This window comes from Heptranchias perlo, chromosome 9 (genome assembly GCF_035084215.1).
Source record: "Heptranchias perlo isolate sHepPer1 chromosome 9, sHepPer1.hap1, whole genome shotgun sequence".
Taxonomy (NCBI): Eukaryota; Metazoa; Chordata; class Chondrichthyes; order Hexanchiformes; family Hexanchidae; genus Heptranchias; species Heptranchias perlo.
The window spans coordinates 7613546-7632666 of NC_090333.1; the positions used below are offsets into that span (position 1 = coordinate 7613546).

The 19121-nt window shown below is 46.7% G+C and overlaps 1 protein-coding gene across 1 annotated transcript in view; it reads right to left on the minus strand.

The window, feature by feature from the left end:
• LOC137325641 (di-N-acetylchitobiase-like) overlaps positions 1-19121 on the minus strand; it is a 37251-nt gene that overhangs the window by 4426 nt on the left and 13704 nt on the right. The window contains exons 3-6 of the mRNA XM_067990906.1: positions 17232-17380; positions 13513-13660; positions 8556-8694; positions 1477-1685 (exon numbers count right to left, since the gene is read on the minus strand). Coding sequence (XP_067847007.1) covers positions 1477-1685; positions 8556-8694; positions 13513-13660; positions 17232-17380 — 645 coding nt within the window. The remainder of the gene's footprint in view (positions 1-1476; positions 1686-8555; positions 8695-13512; positions 13661-17231; positions 17381-19121) is intronic.

The window sequence follows — 19121 nt, forward strand, 5'->3', positions numbered from 1 at the left end:
ATATGGTTTTTATATGCACTCGCACATGCTCCATGGGAGCTGTGAATTTAACAGGTTAGGAGTTCGACAGTGTTCATGACTGTATAAAAAGGAACAGGATAAAGTTGGGGCAAATTGTGAGTTAGAATTAATAGGATCCTCGGTTATCAAATATTAATCAGGTTCGATTCCCCACTGCTCACCCACCTTCTTCCTCCAATTTTCTGTCAGTTTTCTCTCCTCCTCTTCAAAAGGCATTAAGTTGTGACCAAACTGCAGTCCTGAGAGGGCCAGCCCCACTCCAATACCTAGTCAAAGTGCCTAAAGTTTGTTTGCACGAGGCCAGACATTGAGTGCTGGCAGGCTATTTGAGTGTAGGGCTTAAGGTCAAGAATTAAATCACTGCAATCTGAGTTAACAAGGTCTGAGAACAGAAGAACATAAGAAACAGAAGCAGGAGTAGGCCACATTGCACCTTGAGCCTGCTCCGCCATTCAAACAGATTGTGGCTGATCTTTGACCTCAAATCCACTTTCCTGCCCAATCCCCATATCCCTTGATTCTGCCAAGAGTCCAAAAATCTATTTATCTCAGCCTTGAATATATTCAACAACTCAGCATCCACAGCCTTCTGGGGAAGAGAATTCCAAAGATTCACAACCCTCTGAATGAAAAAATTCCAACTCATCTCAGTCTGAAAGGGCCAACCCCTTATCCTGCGACTATGCCCCTTGTTCGAGACTCTCCAGCCATGGGAAACAACCTCATAAGCCCCCTCATAATCTGAGATGTTTCAATGAGATCATCTCACTCTTCTAAACTCCAGAGAGTATAATAGTGATCCAAGGTGGCGTACAGAGTGGGGAAATGTAAGGTTATTCACTTTGGTAGGAAGAATAGAAAAACAGAATATTTTTAAATGGTGAGAAACTATTAAATGTTGGTGTTCAGAGAGACTTGGGTGTCCTCGTACACAGTGAATTGTTATGATCTGGAATGCACTGCCTGAAAGGGCGGTGGAAGCAGATTCAATAGTAACTTTCAAAAGGGAATTGGATAAATAATTGAAGGGAAAAAATTGCAGGGCAATGGAGAAAGAGCAGGGGAGTGGGACTAATTAGATCGCTCTTTCAAAGAGCCGGCACAGGCATGATGGGCCGAATGGCCTCCTCCTGTGCTGTAACATTCTAAGAACCGATGTGAAAATTACAGTTCGAACAATGCTGGTCCGGGAAGCCGGGCCTCAAGTCACTTGTATCATTCCGGGCTACAAGTGGTGCAGCATCAAGTTTGCTGTATATCCAGTTTAAACTGATTCAATCTAAAATTTCTAACCTCAGCAATGGTTAAAGCAGCTTTGGAACAAGATGATGCACTGATAAACAGCAGCTAAAAATCAGGATTTCAATTCACTTATCCAGAAAAATATCAATGGTCTTTACAATTAAGTAGAAACTAAATTGCTTATCCCCATTTAATAAATAACGGCTCCTTTACCTGAGACCCAGGTATTAAAATGTGGAATTTCTTCGTGGTTTCGGCAACCAGGTCAGTTATCAACAATTTGATAGCAGAATTATTTTCAGCAGAAAACTTCAGGTCCAAATTGATTCCATCCATAAATTGTCTTTTTACAGAGTTGACTCTGTGATTGATCCATTTTCTTTGGTGATTTCTGTCCATAATGTCTTTGTATGTTGGAACTCCTGGTGAACAAACAATGTCCATTTATACAGAAATAAAAACAGAAAATGCTGAAAATACTCAGCAATCCGGGCAACATCTGTGGAGAGAGAAACAGAGTTAATGTTTCAGGTCGATGACCTTTCCTCAGAACTGGAAGAAGTTCGAGATTGAACAGTTTTTAAGCAAGTGCAGAGGCAGAGAAAGGGGGGTGGGGTGGGGAAGGAAGGGGAGGGGACAAAAGAACAAAAGGGAAGGTCTGTGATGGGTGGAGGGCAAGAGAGATCAAATGACAAAAGGGATGATGGTGCAAGTCAAGGAGGGTGGGAATGGGAAAGGTAAAGACACGATGGGCTGAAGGGCCTCCTCCTGTCCCTTATCATTCTATCAACTTCATTGGAACAGTGTAAGAGGCCGAGGACAGAGAGGTCAGAGTGGGAGTGGGACAGAGAATTAAAGAGGAAAGCGACCGGAAGGTCAGGGTCACGTTTGCAGACTGAGCGGAAGTGTTCAGCAAAGCGATCACCCAACATGCGTTTGGTCTCCCCAGTGTAGAGGAGACTGCATTGTGAGCAGCAAATACAGTACACTATACAATCATGGAATCATAGACTGGTTACAGCACAGAAGGAGGCCATTCAGCCCATCGAGCCTCTGCCGGCTCATTGAAAGAGCAATCCAGTTCGTCCCATTTCCCTGCTTTTTTCTCGTAGCCCTGCAAAAGTTTCCGTTCAAGTATTTATCCAATTCCTTTTTGAAAGCCATGATTGAATCTGCTTCCACCATCCTTTCAGGCAGAGCGTTCCAGATCATAACTACTCGCTGCGTAAAAAAGCTTTTCCTCATGTCGCCTTCGGTTCTTTTGCCAATCATCTTAAATCTGTGTCCTCTGGTTCTTGACCCTTTTGCCAATGGCAACATTTTCTGCTTATTTACTTCATCTAAACTCTTCAGGATTTTGAACGAAGGGGAGTGGGTTTTGGGGATGATGGAAGAGGGGACCAGGGTGTCGCAGAGGGAATGGTCCCTTCAGAATGCTGAAACGTGGGGGAGTTGAAGATGCGTTTGGTGGTGGGATCGCGCTGGAGGTGGTGGAAATGGCAGAGGATGATACATTGAATGTGGAGGCGAGTAGGGGTGCAAGGTAAGGACAAGGGGGACCCTATCATGGTTCTGGGAGGGAGGGGAAAGGGTGAGGGCAGAAGTACGGGAAATGGGATGGACATGGTCGAGGGCCATTAACCAGAGTGGAGGGGAATCCTCGGTTGAGGAAAAAGGAAGACTTATCGGAAGCACTGATGTGGAAGGTGGCATCGTCAGAACAGATGCAACAGAGACGGAGAAACCAGGAGAATGAATAGAGTTCTTACAGGAAGTGTGGTGAGAGGTAATCAAGGTAGCTGTGGGAGTCAGTGGGCTTATAATAGATGTTGGTTGACAGCCTATCCCCAGAAATGGAGATAGAGAAGTCGAGGAAGGGAAAGAGATGGACCATGTGAAGGCAGGAGGAGGTTGGAAATTGGAAGCAAAGTTGATCAAATATTCCAGTTCAGGGCGGGAGCAGGAAACAACACCGATACAGTCATCAATGTACCGGAAAAAGAGGTGAGGGAGGGGTCCTGAGTGGGACTGGAACAAAAGTATTCCACATATCCGACAAAAAGGCAGGCATAGCCAGCCCCCGTATGAGTTCCCATAGCAACACCTTTTATTTAGAGGAAGTGAGTGGAGTCAAAGGAGAAGTTGTTCAACGTAAGAACAAGTTCAGCCAGGCTGAGGAGGGTGGTGGTGGATGGGGACTGATTGGGTCTCCGTTCAAGGAAGCAGCGGAGGGCCCGCAGGCCGTCGTGGTGAGGGATGGAGGTGTAGAGGGACTGGGCATCCAGGGTGAAAAGGAGATGGATAGGGCCGGGAAACTGGGAACTGTTAAAGCTACAGAGGACATTGGAAGAGGAAGAAATAAATTCCGTGGGGCAAGAACAGGCTGAAACAATTGGTCTACCGGGGCAGTCCAGTTTGTGGATCTTGGGGAGTAGGTAGAAGCGGGTTGTGTAGAGTTGGGGGACTATGAGGTTGGAGGCCATGGGGGGAAGATCTCCAGAGGAGATGAGGTTAGTCATGGTCTGGGAAAGTATGACTTGATGCTCAGCGGTGGGGTCATGTTCCAGGGGGAGATAGGAGGAGGTGTTGGAGAGTTGCCATTCAGCCTCTGCGAGGTAGAGGTCTGTTCACCAAACTACAATAGAGCCGCCCTTGTCAGCAGGTTTAATGAAAATGTCAAGGTTGGAACTGAGAGAACGGAGTGCTGCAAGTTCAGATGGAGGTCGATTTACAGAGCATTTACAGAGCATCATTCACAGAACATTGTGTCCAAAGACACTTTACAGGACAGAACTGACAACATCAAGTAGGAAGTCGTAGAGGAAGATTTAGCTAGAATTTGCATTCACATAGTGCCTTTCACATCCTCAAGATGTCCTTAAATGCTTCATAGCCAATAAATTATTTTGGAAGCGTAATCACTGTTGTCTTGTAAGCAGATGTGGTCGCTAATTTGTGCCCAGCAAGGTCCCACAAATAGGAAATTAGATAAATGGCCAGTTAATCTGTTTTGGTAATGTAGGTTGAGGGATGAATGTTGTCCAGGACACCAGGAGAACTCCCTGTTCTTTGAATTGTGCCAATGGGCTCTTTTACATCCACCTGAACAGACAGGTGGAGCCTTTGTTTAAGGTCTCTTCTGAAACACAGCACCTCTGGCAATGCAGCATTCCCTCAGTACTGCACTTATGTGTCACGTCCTGGAGTAAACCCAAAATCTTCTGACCCAGGAGGAGAGACACAGTGCTACCACTGAGCCAAGCTGACACTTGAGGGAAGTGACCAAAGGCACAGTCAAACAGGTAGGTTTTGATGAGGCATTCGAAGATAGGAAGAGAAATAGCAAGACAAAGAAGTTGAAGAAGAAGAATCTGGAGTTCAAGACAGTAACAGCTGAAGGTTCTGCCATTGATGGTGGAAGAGGAGAAATCTCAGTCGCCCAGAGTCGGAAGAATGGAGCGTGTGTGCTGGGCTCTGGACACAATTGGGTGGAGCTTTCATTAAACTGCATTCTTCATTCTAAATCCTGGCATCAGTGGCAGACTGCTGCTGTGCCAGGGAATAAAAGTTCCACCTATCTATTTATAGGTTATTAAAAACAGTATGTCCTGTCATCTTTTTATTCAAAAGTTCTGTGTCAACAGTGTCTTTTGTTTTTCTATTTTAATTGTGTTCCCATCCAGTGACACCCGTCCTGTCTCCTTTATAATAGGATTTTGCCCATAATGTGGCCTGTGGTGATGCAGTTCCACACTACGGCCACCAAGTGATGGTGTGGAACAGATTTCTCAACCTGCAGCTGAAACTGTTTTTCATGGACCATGTTTTTCCTCAGTAACTGCAATATTTAATTTATAAAATAAGAGTTTCTAAAATAAAATACAAATTCAAAAAATGACATTTCACAATAACATGTTTATATTTATTCACCTAATTTTCATTTGTGTCTTTTAGTGTCTTTGCTTGAAGTGAAGACATTGAAGACAAGTGAAGTTTTTATTTGAAGGCCTCAGCCTGTCTCCAAAGCCTGGACATATCCTTCTCCCTCATACACTTCTGCAGCTTCCCCTTAAATGCATCCATTATATTTGCATCAGCCACTCCATGTGGTTGCAAGTTCCACATTCTCACCACTCACTGACGAAAGAAGTTTTTCCTGAATTCCCTATTGGATTTATTTGTGACTATCTTATAGTTTTGGATTACCTCTAGTTTTCGACTCGCCCACAAGCGGAAAATTACAAACATATGAACATACGAGAGCAGGAGTAGGCCATTCAGCCCCTCGAGCCTGCTCTGCTATTTGGTAAGGTCATGATTGATCTGATTGTGACCTCAACCCTACTTACCTGTGTCCCGACTACAACCTTTGACTCCCTTGTTAATCAGGAGTCTGTCTAACTCAGCCTGAGAAATATTCAATGACCCTGCCTCCACCGTTCTCTGGGAAGGGAGTTCCACAGACTCATGACCCTATGAGAGAAAAAATTCCTCCTCATCTCCGTCTTAAATGGGAGACACGTTATTTTTAAACTGGTGGCCCCTAGTTCTAGTATCTCCCACAAAGGGAAACCTCCTCTCATCATCGACCCCTTCTCGTCCCTTCAGGATCTTGTATGTTTCAATAAGATAACCTCTCGTTCTTCTAAATTCCAGTGTATGCAGGCCCAACTTATCCAACCTTTCCTCAAAAGATAACCCCCTCATCTGAGGAATCAGTCGAGTGAACCTTCTCTGAACTACCTCCAAAGCAATTATGTCCTTTCTTAAATAAGAAGACCACAACTGCATACAGTATTCTAGATGTGGTCTCACCAATGCCCTGTACAACTGTAGCAAAACATCTCTACTTTTATATTCCATTCCCCTTGCAATAAATGACAATATTCCATTTGCCTTCCTTATCACTTGCTGTACCTGCACACTAACTCTTTGTGATTCATGTACTAGGACACTGATTCCTGTGGCACTCGTTACATCTTGCCAATTTTTTTTTTTTTATTCGTTCACGGGATGTGGGCGTCGCTGGCAAGGCCGGCATTTATTGCCCATCCCTCATTGCCCTCGAGAAGGTGGTGGTGAGCCGCCTTCTTGAACCGCTGCAGTCCGTGTGGTGACGGTTCTCCCACAGTGCTGTTAGGAAGGGAGTTCCAGGATTTTGACCCAGCGACAATGAAGGAACGGCGATATATTTGAAAGTCGGGATGGTGTGTGACTTGGAGGGGAACGTGCAGGTGGTGTTGTTCCCATGCGCCTGCTGCCCTTGTCCTTCTAGGTGGTAGAGGTCGCGGGTTTGGGAGGTGCTGTCGAAGAAGCCTTGGCGAGTTGCTGCAGTGCATCCTGTGGATGGTGCACACTGCAGCCACAGTGCGCCGGTGGTGAAGGGAGTGAATGTTTAGGGTGGTGGATGGGTTGCCAATCAAGCGGGCTGCTTTATCTTGGATGGTGTCGAGCTTCTTGAGTGTTGTTGGAGCTGCACTCATCCAGGCAAGTGGAGAGTATTCCATCACACTCCTGACTTGTGCCTTGTAGATGGTGGAAAGGCTTTGGGGAATCAGGAGGTGAGTCACTCGCCGCAGAATACCCAGCCTCTGACCTGCTCTCGTAGCCACAGTATTTAGATGGCTGGTCCAGTTAAGTTTCTGGTCAATGGTGACCCCCTGGATGTTGATGGTGGGGGATTCGGTGATGGTAATGTCGTTGAATGTCAAGGGGAGGTGGTTAGACTCTCTCTTGTTGGAGATGGTCATTGCCTGGCACTTATCTGGCGCGAATGTTACTTGCCACTTATGAGCCCAAGCCTGGATGTTGTCCAGGTCTTGCTGCATGCAGGATCGGACTGCATCATTATCTGAGGGGTTGCGAATGGAAGTGAACACTGTGCAGTCATCAGCGAACATCCCCATTTCTGACCTTATGATGGAGGGAAGGTCATTGATGAAGCAGCTGAAGATGGTTGGGCCTAGGACACTGCCTGAGGAACTCCACGTGCCCGATCGAAACCATTCATAATTTTAAATACCTTTATCAGATCACCTCTCAGCCTTCTCTTATCTAGAGAAAAGAGCCCCAGCCTGTTCAGTCTTTCCTGATAATCATGCTCTCTCAGTTCTGATATCATCCTTGTAAATCCTTTTTGCACTTTCTCCAATACTTCTGTATCTTTTTGTAGTATGGAGTCCAGAACTGTGCACAGTCCTCTCAGTGTTTTCTAACCAAGGACCTATACAAGATTAACATAACTTCTCTGCTGTGAATTATTTCCCTCTAGAAATGAACCCCAATGCTTTGTTTGCGCTTTTTAAGGCTTTCTTAACCAAGCATTTCAGCTCAAATGCTCAAGGTAAGTACAGAAGATCGGAATAGGGCGACGATGAGGGAAGCGGTGGTTCGGGCACCTAACTTGCAGGAACATGTGAGGGGTGAGGGACTGATGCTTCCAAAGATGTCAATAGCAGTTTGGGTCGCATTCCATTAGACCACCCTCCTCCCCAACAAGACATGTTAGACCCTCCATTCCCTCATCTCCCCAATACTGCCAGATCCCAGCAATCCCTGACCATCTCCTGAGTCCTTGCTGGATCCCACAATCTCCCTCCTCAGAATTCTCCCCCTCCCCTACTCCTAGATCAGAAGACTCCCGCTCAGTGCTCACGAATCCAGCAAGTTTGGGAGGTGAAAAGTAGAATAAAAATACATCACCAGTCAATCTCCCATGGCAATGGACAAAGAGAGTCCAGACTTGTGTAGTATTCAGACGAAGCAGGATTAGAGTGTGGGGGATAATTCAATCAGGGTGTTCAGATGTAACTCAGTCCCCATTGTGAAATCATGAATTTTGTCCTGATATTTAATATAATACTTTGATCAATTATAATTTTTATTTAAATGGCAGTTTGAGCTGAAAGATGCAAAACAGAGGTGCTACAGTGCCACCACTGGTGGGGAGGATGTAATTACAGTGCATCAAGTTTACGGAGACAGTTCCCATTATAAATGTGGACAGAGGAATTTATAAATGGAAAAACTTGCAACAAAAGTGTGAAAAACTTGACTACAGAAAGTAAGGTTTTGTAGACAGGAGGTGTGTGTGTGGATGTAAGATTTTAATATATTATAGATGGAATGTGGAATTATTAGCTCGAGTTGTGCAGGAGCTGCAGAGGAATTTCAGCACTGTAAGGTCGCAATTCAAGGCTGTGCACTGAATGTCCTTTTATGTGGTTCTCGATAATACAGCTTGCATTAGAAGACAGAAGGACATTTGTTTTTTCTGTGATAAAATTACTTACCTCTCAGGACAACTCGAACTTGATTCGCATGAGCATAACACAAAAGCTCAGGATCGTAAGGTCCAAAGGCTGCAATAGTCGTAACCTTAAACCAGTCATAATACTTCCAATCCTTTCCTCCAACATCAAAGACAAAGACCTGGTACAAAATAAAGCAGTCAATTGCAGTAATGAAGGGCAGAAAACTGCCATTTAAAAATATATATTTTCACAATCAATGGCCCAGATTTTGTTGACAAAATAACGGTGAGGCGAATGGGGCTCGTTTTATTTATGTGTAAATGGTACAGCAACTTCAGGCGAGGGGCAGATACGCAGTTAAACTCAAACATCCACAAGTTGCTGACCGAGTTGGGCTGCTCCGCTGTTCGCTTCACGAAAACAGCATCCAGCTATCTTGCTCAACCTAAAAATGCATTGAATGACGTAAAGTTCATGTATTTGCGCAGGAGATTCAAACTAAACTCGCCATGGAAAGTTACGTCTTTTCCATTCCAGTCTAAGTACCTTTTTAACGACGGTGAATGTGTTCATTATCGGCAATCAAGATCTCTGGCACTGAAAATTAACTATTACAAGAGTGGAGTCTCATTCCTTCAGGATTTAATTGTTGTTGGAGCTTTTAAAAATGGCAATTTTAAAATTAAAACTTTTTTTTCTTCCCCTTTCACTCGCTTTTTTTCCCCTCTTTTAATCCAATCTTTCTTTTCCTCTCTTTATTTCTCTTTCTGTACCTGATTTGACATTGAATTCGCCCACTCTAATTTAGACTTCCTTCTCAATCCTTGCGCTGTTAATTTCACAATCCTTCAATCTCATTGGTTAAGGAGATCCCCTGTTTCTTGCCCTGTTCACTCAGCTCCCAAATGCCCTGTTTCACTCACTGCCCCGTTATCAGTTCGCACTTTCAGCAACTTGCCACTCAAAAACGTGCAAGGGCAGGTCCAAGTAACGGCAAGCACCGTTAGATGCCCTGTTAGAGCAAAATTTGGCCCATTATCATTTCCCCAGGTTGTAGGGTATGGAATGGCTGGTGAACTGATTCTCAGGTTGCCACCAATGTCGATCTAAATGCAGCCACCAGAAAAAAAGAATATGCTAAAGAGGAACAACCTCTCAGAACTTCCATCTCCACAATAGTGCAGGTGAGAGGAACTGAACAACATGAGGAAAAGGAGCTCACATCCCAATACTCCATTCCAAGTGTTGGTGCTCAATACACTGCAAAAGGACAACTTAAACTCAATAAATTCATTTTACAAGGGACTTTGGAGTTACAGTTTAAAAAATTTTCCATTCAAGGTACCTGGTGTCAAATCAAGCATTTCTACCATGAGACCAGCAAGACTAGATCAGAATATAGTTCCCGAGAAAGAGAAACAGCCCATACTGCACCAGTGTGACATTTTTCCATTTCTCACACCAACCATCCTGTGTTCTCAAATGAGACTGCCTGTTTAGTGCTGCAGTTTAGTTCATCACAGTTTTGTGATTTGGGCCCTTTCCTTTGGACTGAGACGATCAAACATGCATCATCCAAGCTGGCACTTTTGTGCAGTAATGAGAGAGTGCTGCATTGTTGGAGGGGTTGACTTTTGGATGAGATGTTAAAGTGGATCTAATAGACCGCTGGCAATATTGAAGAGCAGGGAGTTCTCTTGGTGTCCTGGCCAACACTTTTCTCTCAACCAACATCAGCAGAAACACATTAACTGTTCATTCATGCAACTTGCTGTTTGTGGGACCTTGCTCTGCACATATCAACAGAATTGTATTCCAGCACAATCTCTAACCTCATAGCCCGGCATATTCCACTCTCTACAATTACCAACAAGCCAGGGGATCAACCCTGGTTCATTGAGGAGTGCAGAAGAGCTTGTCAGGAGCAGCACCAGGCGTACCTAATAATGAGGTGCCAACCGGGTGAAGCTACAACACAGGACTACATGTATGCTAAACAGCAGAAGCAACATGCTATACACAGAGCTAAGTGATTCCACAACAACCAACGGACCAGATCAAAGCTCTGCAGTCTTGCCACATCCAGTCGTGAATGGTGGTGGACAATTGAACAACTAACGGGAGGAGGAGGCTCTGTAAACATCCCCATCCTCAATAATGGCAGAGACCAGCACGTGAGTGCAAAATACAAGGCATGAAGCGTTTGCAACCATCTTCAGCCAGAAGTGCCGAGTAGATGATCCATCTCGGCCTCCTCCTGACATCCCCACAATCACAGAAGCCAATCTTCAGCTAATTCGATTCACTCCAAGTGATATCAAGAAACAGCTGAGTGCATTGGATACATCAAAGGTTATGGACCCCGACAACATCCAGCCAAACTGTTCCAGTACAGCTGCAACCCTGGCAACTATCCAACAATGTGGAAAATTGCTCAGGTATGTCCTGTCCATAAAAAGCAGGACAAATCCAATCCGGCTAATTACTGCCCCATCAGTCTGCTCTCAATCATTAGCAAAGTGATGGAAGGTGTCGTCGACAATGCTCTCAAACGACATTACTCATCAAAACTTGCTCACCGATGCTCAGTTTGGTTCCCGCCAGGACTACTCAGCTCCAGACCTCATTACAGCCTTGGTCCAAACATGGACAAAAGAGCTGAATTCCAGAGGTGAGGTGAGAGTGACAGCCCTTGACATCAAGGCAGCATTTGACCGAGTGTGGCACCAAGGATCCCGAGTAAATTTGAAGTCAATGGGAATCAGGGGGAAAACTATCCAGTGGCTGGAGTCATACCTAGCACAAAGGAAGGTTGCAGTGGTTGTTGGAGGCCAATCATCTCAGCCCCAAGACATTGCTGCAGGAGTTCCTCAGGGCAGTGTCCAAGGCCCAGCCATCTTCAGCTGCTTCATCAATGACCTTCCCTGCATCATAAGGTCAGAAATGGGGATTGCACAGTGTTCAGTTCCATTCGCAACCCTTCAGATAATGAAGCAGTCCGTGCCCGCATGCAGCAAGACCTGGACAACATCCGGGTTTGGAATCATAAGTGGCAAGTAATATTTGTGCCAGGTAAGTGCCAGGCAATGACCATCTCCAACAAGAGAGTGTCTAACCACCTCCCCTTGATATTCAACTGCATTACCATCGCCGAATCCACCACCATCAACATCCTGGGGGTCACCATTGACCAGAAACTTAACTGGACCAGCGACATAATTTCTGTGGCTGCAAGAGCAAGTCAGAGGCTGGGTATTCTGTGGCAAGTGACTCACCTCCTGACTCCCCAAAGCCATTCCACCATCTACCAGGCACGAGTCAGGAGTTTGATGGAATACTCTCCACTTGCCTGGATGAGTGCAGCTCCAACAACACTAAATAACTCCACACCATCCAGGACAAAGCAGCCCGCTTCATTGGTACCCCATCCATCACCCTAAACATTCACTCCCTTCACCACCGGCGCACAGTGTGACCCATCCATGGGATGCATTGTCGCAACTCACCAAGTCTTCTTCGACAGCACCTCACAAACCCACGACCTCTACCACCTGGAAGGACAAGGGCAGCAGTCACATGGGAACAACACCACATGCACGTTCCCCTCCAAGTCAAACACCATCCCAACTTGGAAATATATCGCCATTCCTTCATCGTCGCTGGGTCAAAATCATGGAACTCCTGACCTAACAGCACTGTGGGAGAACCTTCACCACACTGACGGCAGCGATTCAAGAAGGCGGCTCACCACCACCTTCTCAAGGGCAATTAGGGATGGGCAATAAATGCTGGCCTTGCCAGCGATGCCCACATCCCATGAACAAATTTTTAAAAATTGCCGCTGAGTTTGCCGACAACACTTCAAAAAGTAATTCATTTCATGTGAAGTTCTTTGGGACATCCTGAGGACATGAGGTGCTCCATAAATTCAAGTTTATTCATTCTTGGAACCAACAGACAGAGGAGACTTTTATCCCACCCATCTGTCAGAAGAATGTTTTGTTAGTGGGAAGGTGGGGGAAGTGGGATAAAAGCAGAATGAACACATCGAGCCTGCAGGTTATATTGGTGGTGCTCTTGTTGCTGCCACACTGCCCACTTCGTAACATTGCTCTGAAGTAAATACTGACCTCATCAATACAGTCAGCAGTTACAGAGTCATTTTGCAACCAATGTATTTTTTAAAGATCTGTTACGTTGTATTCAGTTTAACCGTGGCCAAGGTCCCAGTTTTACAATGAGTGAAAAAGTCAAATGTCATTTTTATTGCATGATATTCCAGGATTTTTAACTGGTGTTTTGAGGATCAATATTCTGTGAAAACCACAAACCGGTGACCTCAACCATGGTATTAGACAGACGCACTGCAGGAGTTAGATCACACATCATTTAAGACTCTGCACATTGGAGAAATATTTTAAGAAATACATTTTATGGATGCTGCACTTGTTAAAATATCTTTGCACTGCTCAATACTACGGTTGGTCTTATTTTATACAAACTGTAACGATACCAACATTAACACTTTAACATACGGATTATAAGATGATACACTTGTCATTTCAACAATAATCGGACATTCCTCCCCCTACTATCCCCATCCCAAGAGCTCCACCTGTCCCTCACCCTGACCCACACCCCTCAGACTGTTCCTGACAGTTGGACCATATCAACGACCCCTCTGCAGCCCATCTCTCACCCATGCTCCAGGCTGGAGCTCTCTGTTCCACCGCCGGCCCCCAGCCCAGCCCGTGGCCCAATTCCAAGAAAGGCTGTGCCCCTCAACCCAACTCAGCCCAGCCCGTGTCCCCCAACCCAACTCAGCCCAGCCCGTGACCTTTAAATTCACCTCACTCCCCAGACGCCTTTGGCTCCAATATTTTAACAAACACCACCCACCGTGGTAAACAAGCCCATGAGCAGGGGGCCCCCACCCCCGGCCCCCGAACACCCACCCCCGGACCCGAACACCCACCCCCGGCCCCCGAACACCCACCTCGAACTCATGCTCCACGGTCACGGGTTCGCACAGAGCCCGATCCGAACAGGGGCAGCCAGTCCCGGAGCCGGAGCAGATCCACAGCACGAGCACGACCAGGGCCTGCGCCAATTCCAAACTCCAGCGCATCCTCTCCGCCTGAGCTCTGCCCGATATGAAGATCCACCAGATGCAGCAAGATCATTTATTGAAATCCACCCGGATGTGACTGATGATGACACCTCCTGAGTCTCTCTCTCTCTCTCTCTCTGTGTTGGTGGATGTGGCAATAGTGAAATGTTGAAACAATCTTCATACTCTGAAATGCAATTTTTAAAGGGACGTTCTCTTCTCCCCCTTCCTCCAAATCTTGGCTAACCTTCAGCCCAACACCGAACAGAGTAACTAAAAAAGGAAAAAGAAAGAACTTGCATTTGTATACCGCCTTTCATGACCTCAGAATGTCTCAAAGTGCTTCATCCCTCTCCATGACCACAGTTTGAGGCTGAACCAGACCGTTTGCAAACTTGGAGTCCTATTTGACCCTGATATGAGCTTCTGACCACAAATCCTCTCCATCACCAAGACTGCCTACATCCACCTCCATAACGTTGCCTTCTCTGACCCTGCCTCAGCTCATCTGCTGCTGAAATCCTCATCCATGCCTTTGATACCTCAAGACTTGACTATTCCAATGCTCCCCCACCGGCCTCTCATCTTCCACCCTCCAAAACCTTGAGCTCATCCAGAACTCTGCTGCCCGTATCCTAACTCACACCAAGTCCCATTCACCAATCACACCTGTGCTCGCTGACCGACATTGGCTCCCAGTCCACCAACACCTCGAATTTAAAATCTATCCCTCAACCAACAACTAAATGTAAAGCAGATTATCTGGTCATTTATTTTATTGCTGGTTGCGGGAGCTTACTGTGCGCAAATTGGCTGCCGCGTTTCCTACCTTTACAATCATCCTTGTTTCAAATCCCTCCATGGCCTCGCCCCCCGGCTATCTCTGTAACTTCCTCCAGCTGTACAACCCTCCGACAACTCTGCATTCCTCCAATACTGGACTCTTGCGCATCCCCGATTTTAATCGCTCCACCACTGGAGGCCGTGCCTTCAGCTGCCTCGGCCTTAAGCTCTGGAATTCCCTCCCTAAGTCATTTTGACGCTCTACGTCTCTCTCCTCCTTTAAGACACTCCGGCGAGTGACTCACCTCCTGATTCCCCAAAGCCTTTCCACCATCTACAAGGCTAGAATCAGGAGTGTGATGAAATACTCTCCACTTGCCTGGATGAGTGCAGCTCCAATAACACTCAAGAAACTCGACACCATCCAGGACAAATCAGCCCGTTTGATTGGCACCCCATCCACCACCCGAAACATTCACTCCCTTCATCGCCGGTGCACCTTGGCTGCAGTGTGTACCATCTACAGGATGCACTGCAGCAACTCGCCAAGGCTTCTTCGACAGCACTTCCCAAACCCACGACCTCTACCACCTAGAAGGACAAGGACTGCAGGCAGATGGGAACAACACCACCTGCACGTTCCCCTCCAAGTCACGCACCATCTCGACTTGGAAATATATCACCGTGCCTTCATCGTCGCTTGGTCAAAATCCTGGAACTCCCCACCTAACAACACTGTCGGAGAATCTTCACCACACGGACTGCAGCGGTTCAAGAAGGCGGCTCACCATCATCTTCTCAAGGGCAATTAGGGATGGGCAATAAATGCTGACCTTGCAAGTGACACCTGAAAGAGGAGATGGTGTTTGTCAGCTTCACCTCTGACTTCTGAGCGGTTCGAATCGCTCCCACTCCCTGGGTTCGAGACCTTGGACTTAGTTGGGGGTTGTGACAAAGTGCAGCAGACAACTGGTTTTGGTGCAAGAAACTTTGACTTTTTTTCAAGAGAGAAAATACAACACAACAATCTTAACAATCTAATAAAATGGGGAACACTTCGGTACACACGAGGGAAATTACAGTAGAATGATACCTCACCCCTCCCAATCCCACTTTACTAGCTAATTTGGACTTCTAAAGGACCAGAGATAATGCTCACCAAATGAATCCTTGGCAGTAATTCACCCAGATGTAAGTCAGGAATAGATCGTAGAGTGGAAACTTTGCGGATCTTCGATTATCTCCCGAGTTGGTTGTCTTGGTCGCGGTGGCCCAATATTACCCGGTTGATTGGTGGCAATATTCGGTTGGTTGTTTCGTAAGGCCCTTGTTGCCGCGAGGTGTCTGATGGTCACTGGGGCTGTTACTCTGGTTTCTTCTTGTGTATCGGCCTGCTTCTAGAGCTGCTGACCTTCTCTCTGTTGCCCCTCGCCCAGTTGAACTGTCGCCTCCCGAGCTGTCGAACTCCTGGCTGAACTGAACTGAACAATCCTTTGCACTGGAAGGTCTGGCTGAGCGTTTCTCTCACGTAGGGTTCGTTGGTTTCACTGGAAGCTGCTCTCCTTCCAGAGACAGGCAGAACAAGAGAAGCAGAACACAAGAGCCAGCAAGAGCCAGAGAGAGCGAGAGAGGTTTCGAGTTTCCACTTCTATATCCCTCTCTTACAATGGTCCTCGTCACTTAAAAAGAAAGCACTTCATGTCTGTTTAAACAGTTCTTACAAATTCCTTAACAACCTTTGATGGCTTTTGATGGTCCATCATCATGTTGCAATTGCTTCTCCCGATGGGTCATTGTTTTAATTCCGATTTTCTGATCACCTAGTATACAGGCTTCAATTTGTATCCAACGTCCTAGGTGTTGATCGGTTTTGCTTCAAAACAAAGGCATGGCCCCATCATGTCTGGAGCAGTTGCCTCTTTCAATGGCCTACTGCCTTTCGAATTAGTGCTGAGTGTTGACCACCTGCTGTAGGTTTTGCATTAAAACAGAGACATGTCTGAAGTAGTAATTCTCCCACATTCCACAGTATGTGTTGTTGATTCCTCTGGTGACGTCTCACCTATCCTTCCATCTTAGGATTTTAGTCAATGGCCAAAGTTTTCCATACTCAGGGAAAAGGTGAATTCCCAGAAATCTTACAGTCGCCCCTACGAGGAAGCGAGTCCCTTAAAGGACGTGGATTCCTCAAAAAGTACTTTTCCCTGTTGATGCTTCCTGGTGTGGCGCGTGTGTGAGTCGTCCCAATATTTCATCACCCTGAAATGGTTAGAAAAGAGTCCAAAGTCCTTTTCTTTAGGGTTTCTTTTTTCCTCCGAGTTTTTGGGGGATCTGTGAATTTTGAGAATCTTACACTCCCCACTGTGATACTTTACTTGCTAGAGAATCATACTGGGTGAGCAAAATTCTCGATCCTCGAGAGTCAACCTTCCCCTGTAGTTTACCTATCTAAGACCTGAAACATTCATTCCCCTTTAGGTGTTGTGTTCAGATGCAGGCACAGGTAAGAATTAACATTCACCACCAAGCACGGAGGGGGTCCAACACCCCTGCACCGCTTGGAAAATATGGTACACACATAGAAAAATAATACACGGTCACAAAACTTTATCGACCTCGACTCAATACAAACACTCTTCAACAATAATACTGAAACTACCAACCACCTTGTTTAAAATGTAACTAAAACACCCAAACTTAACAATCTGAAAATTAAATAACAGAAGCTATGTGCATCCGCCTCCCGTCCCCGGGGGGCCAGGCTAATCCCTGTTCGGGCTACAGCACACTACTCCCTTCGGTCTGGCCGCCCTGTCCTTTACCTTTGGATCCTCGCAGCCTGCGGCTGCTGGCTGGGGACCTCTGTCCTCAGATCGATCCCTGACTTGAGGGGCTGCCCTGTTAAACTGGGGAGACGGTGACCACGGTTTCTTTGGCCGTGGCGTTCGTGGGGACCTTTTAGGGACTCTGGCTGGTGGGGGTTTTCTGGCTGGTGGGTCTTCAACCCGAGCCACTGTCCCCTCTTGTGCTGTCTGTGGAATCTCCACTGCTGCTGGCTGGGGATTTCTATCCTCAGGCTGTACCTCTTCTAAACCTGTGTCAGAGGCAGGTAACTCTCTGCCCTCAAGTCCCACCTCGTCTGAGTCCCAGATGAGCGGGGGAGTGTCCCAAACGGTGGGTGGGATGGCCCTTCCCTTAAAACAAGTCACTGCACCTGCTTGTGCAGTCTGTGAGTTTGCCCCTGCTGCAGGCTGAGGATTTTTAATCTCAGACCTTCCCCCAACTGTCTGTTCCCTTTTCTCGGATTTAAACAACTTACATTGTCCCATCTTACATTGGTCAGAGAGGGACTGGAAGAGTTTACTCTCCAGGGAGAATAGCAGCATTTTGGCCTGTTCAGCATCATTACACTCGTTGATGCTTGCTGCTTGTTCCACTTCCCTGAAGTGGACCGAGGGGGTCCCCATTTCCGCAAGTTTAGTTAAATGGCTTACCATGGCCCTAAACTGTTGGGTGCCGTGGGGAACTAAGAACTGGTTTTGGAGGGCTCCCTCATCCCCGTTATCAGCGGGCGGGCCGAACCTTTGCTGCCGGGCCGGGCACATCGGCCCCGGTCCCAGCCTCTCTTGCTGGGGGTTTTCCTCCTCAGCTTCTGCCCCTAATTCCACCCCCCACTCCTGCCAGATTTCGCTAAAGCTTGGCGCTACGGGTGGTGGTCGTGGGCCTTCCTGCTCCTCAACCGGGTCGTCCCTTTGGCACTACCTGTGGTGTCTAAACCGTTCTCCCCAGGTTCCCTGTGAAGTTGACCTGGGCTGCCTTCGGGCTTATGAAGCACACCATGCCTTTTCCCGTCCTTCGAGCAAGGTTCAGACTCTCAATCTGCTTCTGGCAGGGGCCATGGTCTGCATCCTCAAACCCCTGTGCGCTCACTATCTTATAGGCTGCCTGTAAGCCTTTTACTTTCTCCTCCTGCTCTCTTACTTGTCTTGCTAGGCGGGCATTCTTTTCCCGCAACCTCAGCTCATTGTTCTTGGCCTCGGTGACCTGACACTGTAAATATTCCTGCCGGGTCTTATGCTCCCCCACTAACTGCACCCTTTCCTGGTTCAGAGCCTGCAATGCTAACAGTAACTTCTCCCCTACTTGGGCCTTTGTTTGGACTTCCAGGGCTGACTCCCGAATCTCAGCTGCCTGTGCTTCAACGAGCCTGTCCAAAAGCTGGATCTGTTTCTTGAAGCACATCAGCCAGACTGCCTTTTCTATGGATTTTTTATGATCCTTCCCTTCTGTCCATTTCGCTGCAGCATCTACCGGGCGCCCAGCCTTTAACAGATCAGTGACCCATTTTTTTTCCATATTCACCTGACTGAACACATCATCTGAAATCCTCTCTTCCATTACAGTGTGTCAGCTTCACCTCTGACTTCTGAGTGGTCCGAATCGCTCCCACTCCCTGGGTTCGAGACCTTGGACTTATTTGGTGGTTGCAACAAAGTGCAGCAGACAACTGGTTTTGGTGCAAGAAAAACTGGGTTTATTGAAGTCACAAACTTGTAACATTCGGTTTACACTGAGATTATACAGAACTACAAAAGTACACTTAGTTAAGAATGGGGAACACACGGCATAATGAGGGAAAATCACGCTACTAATCCCCTTACCCTTGTCCCACCCCCAAAACCTAACTAAATTGAACTAGGAGAGGTCAGGGA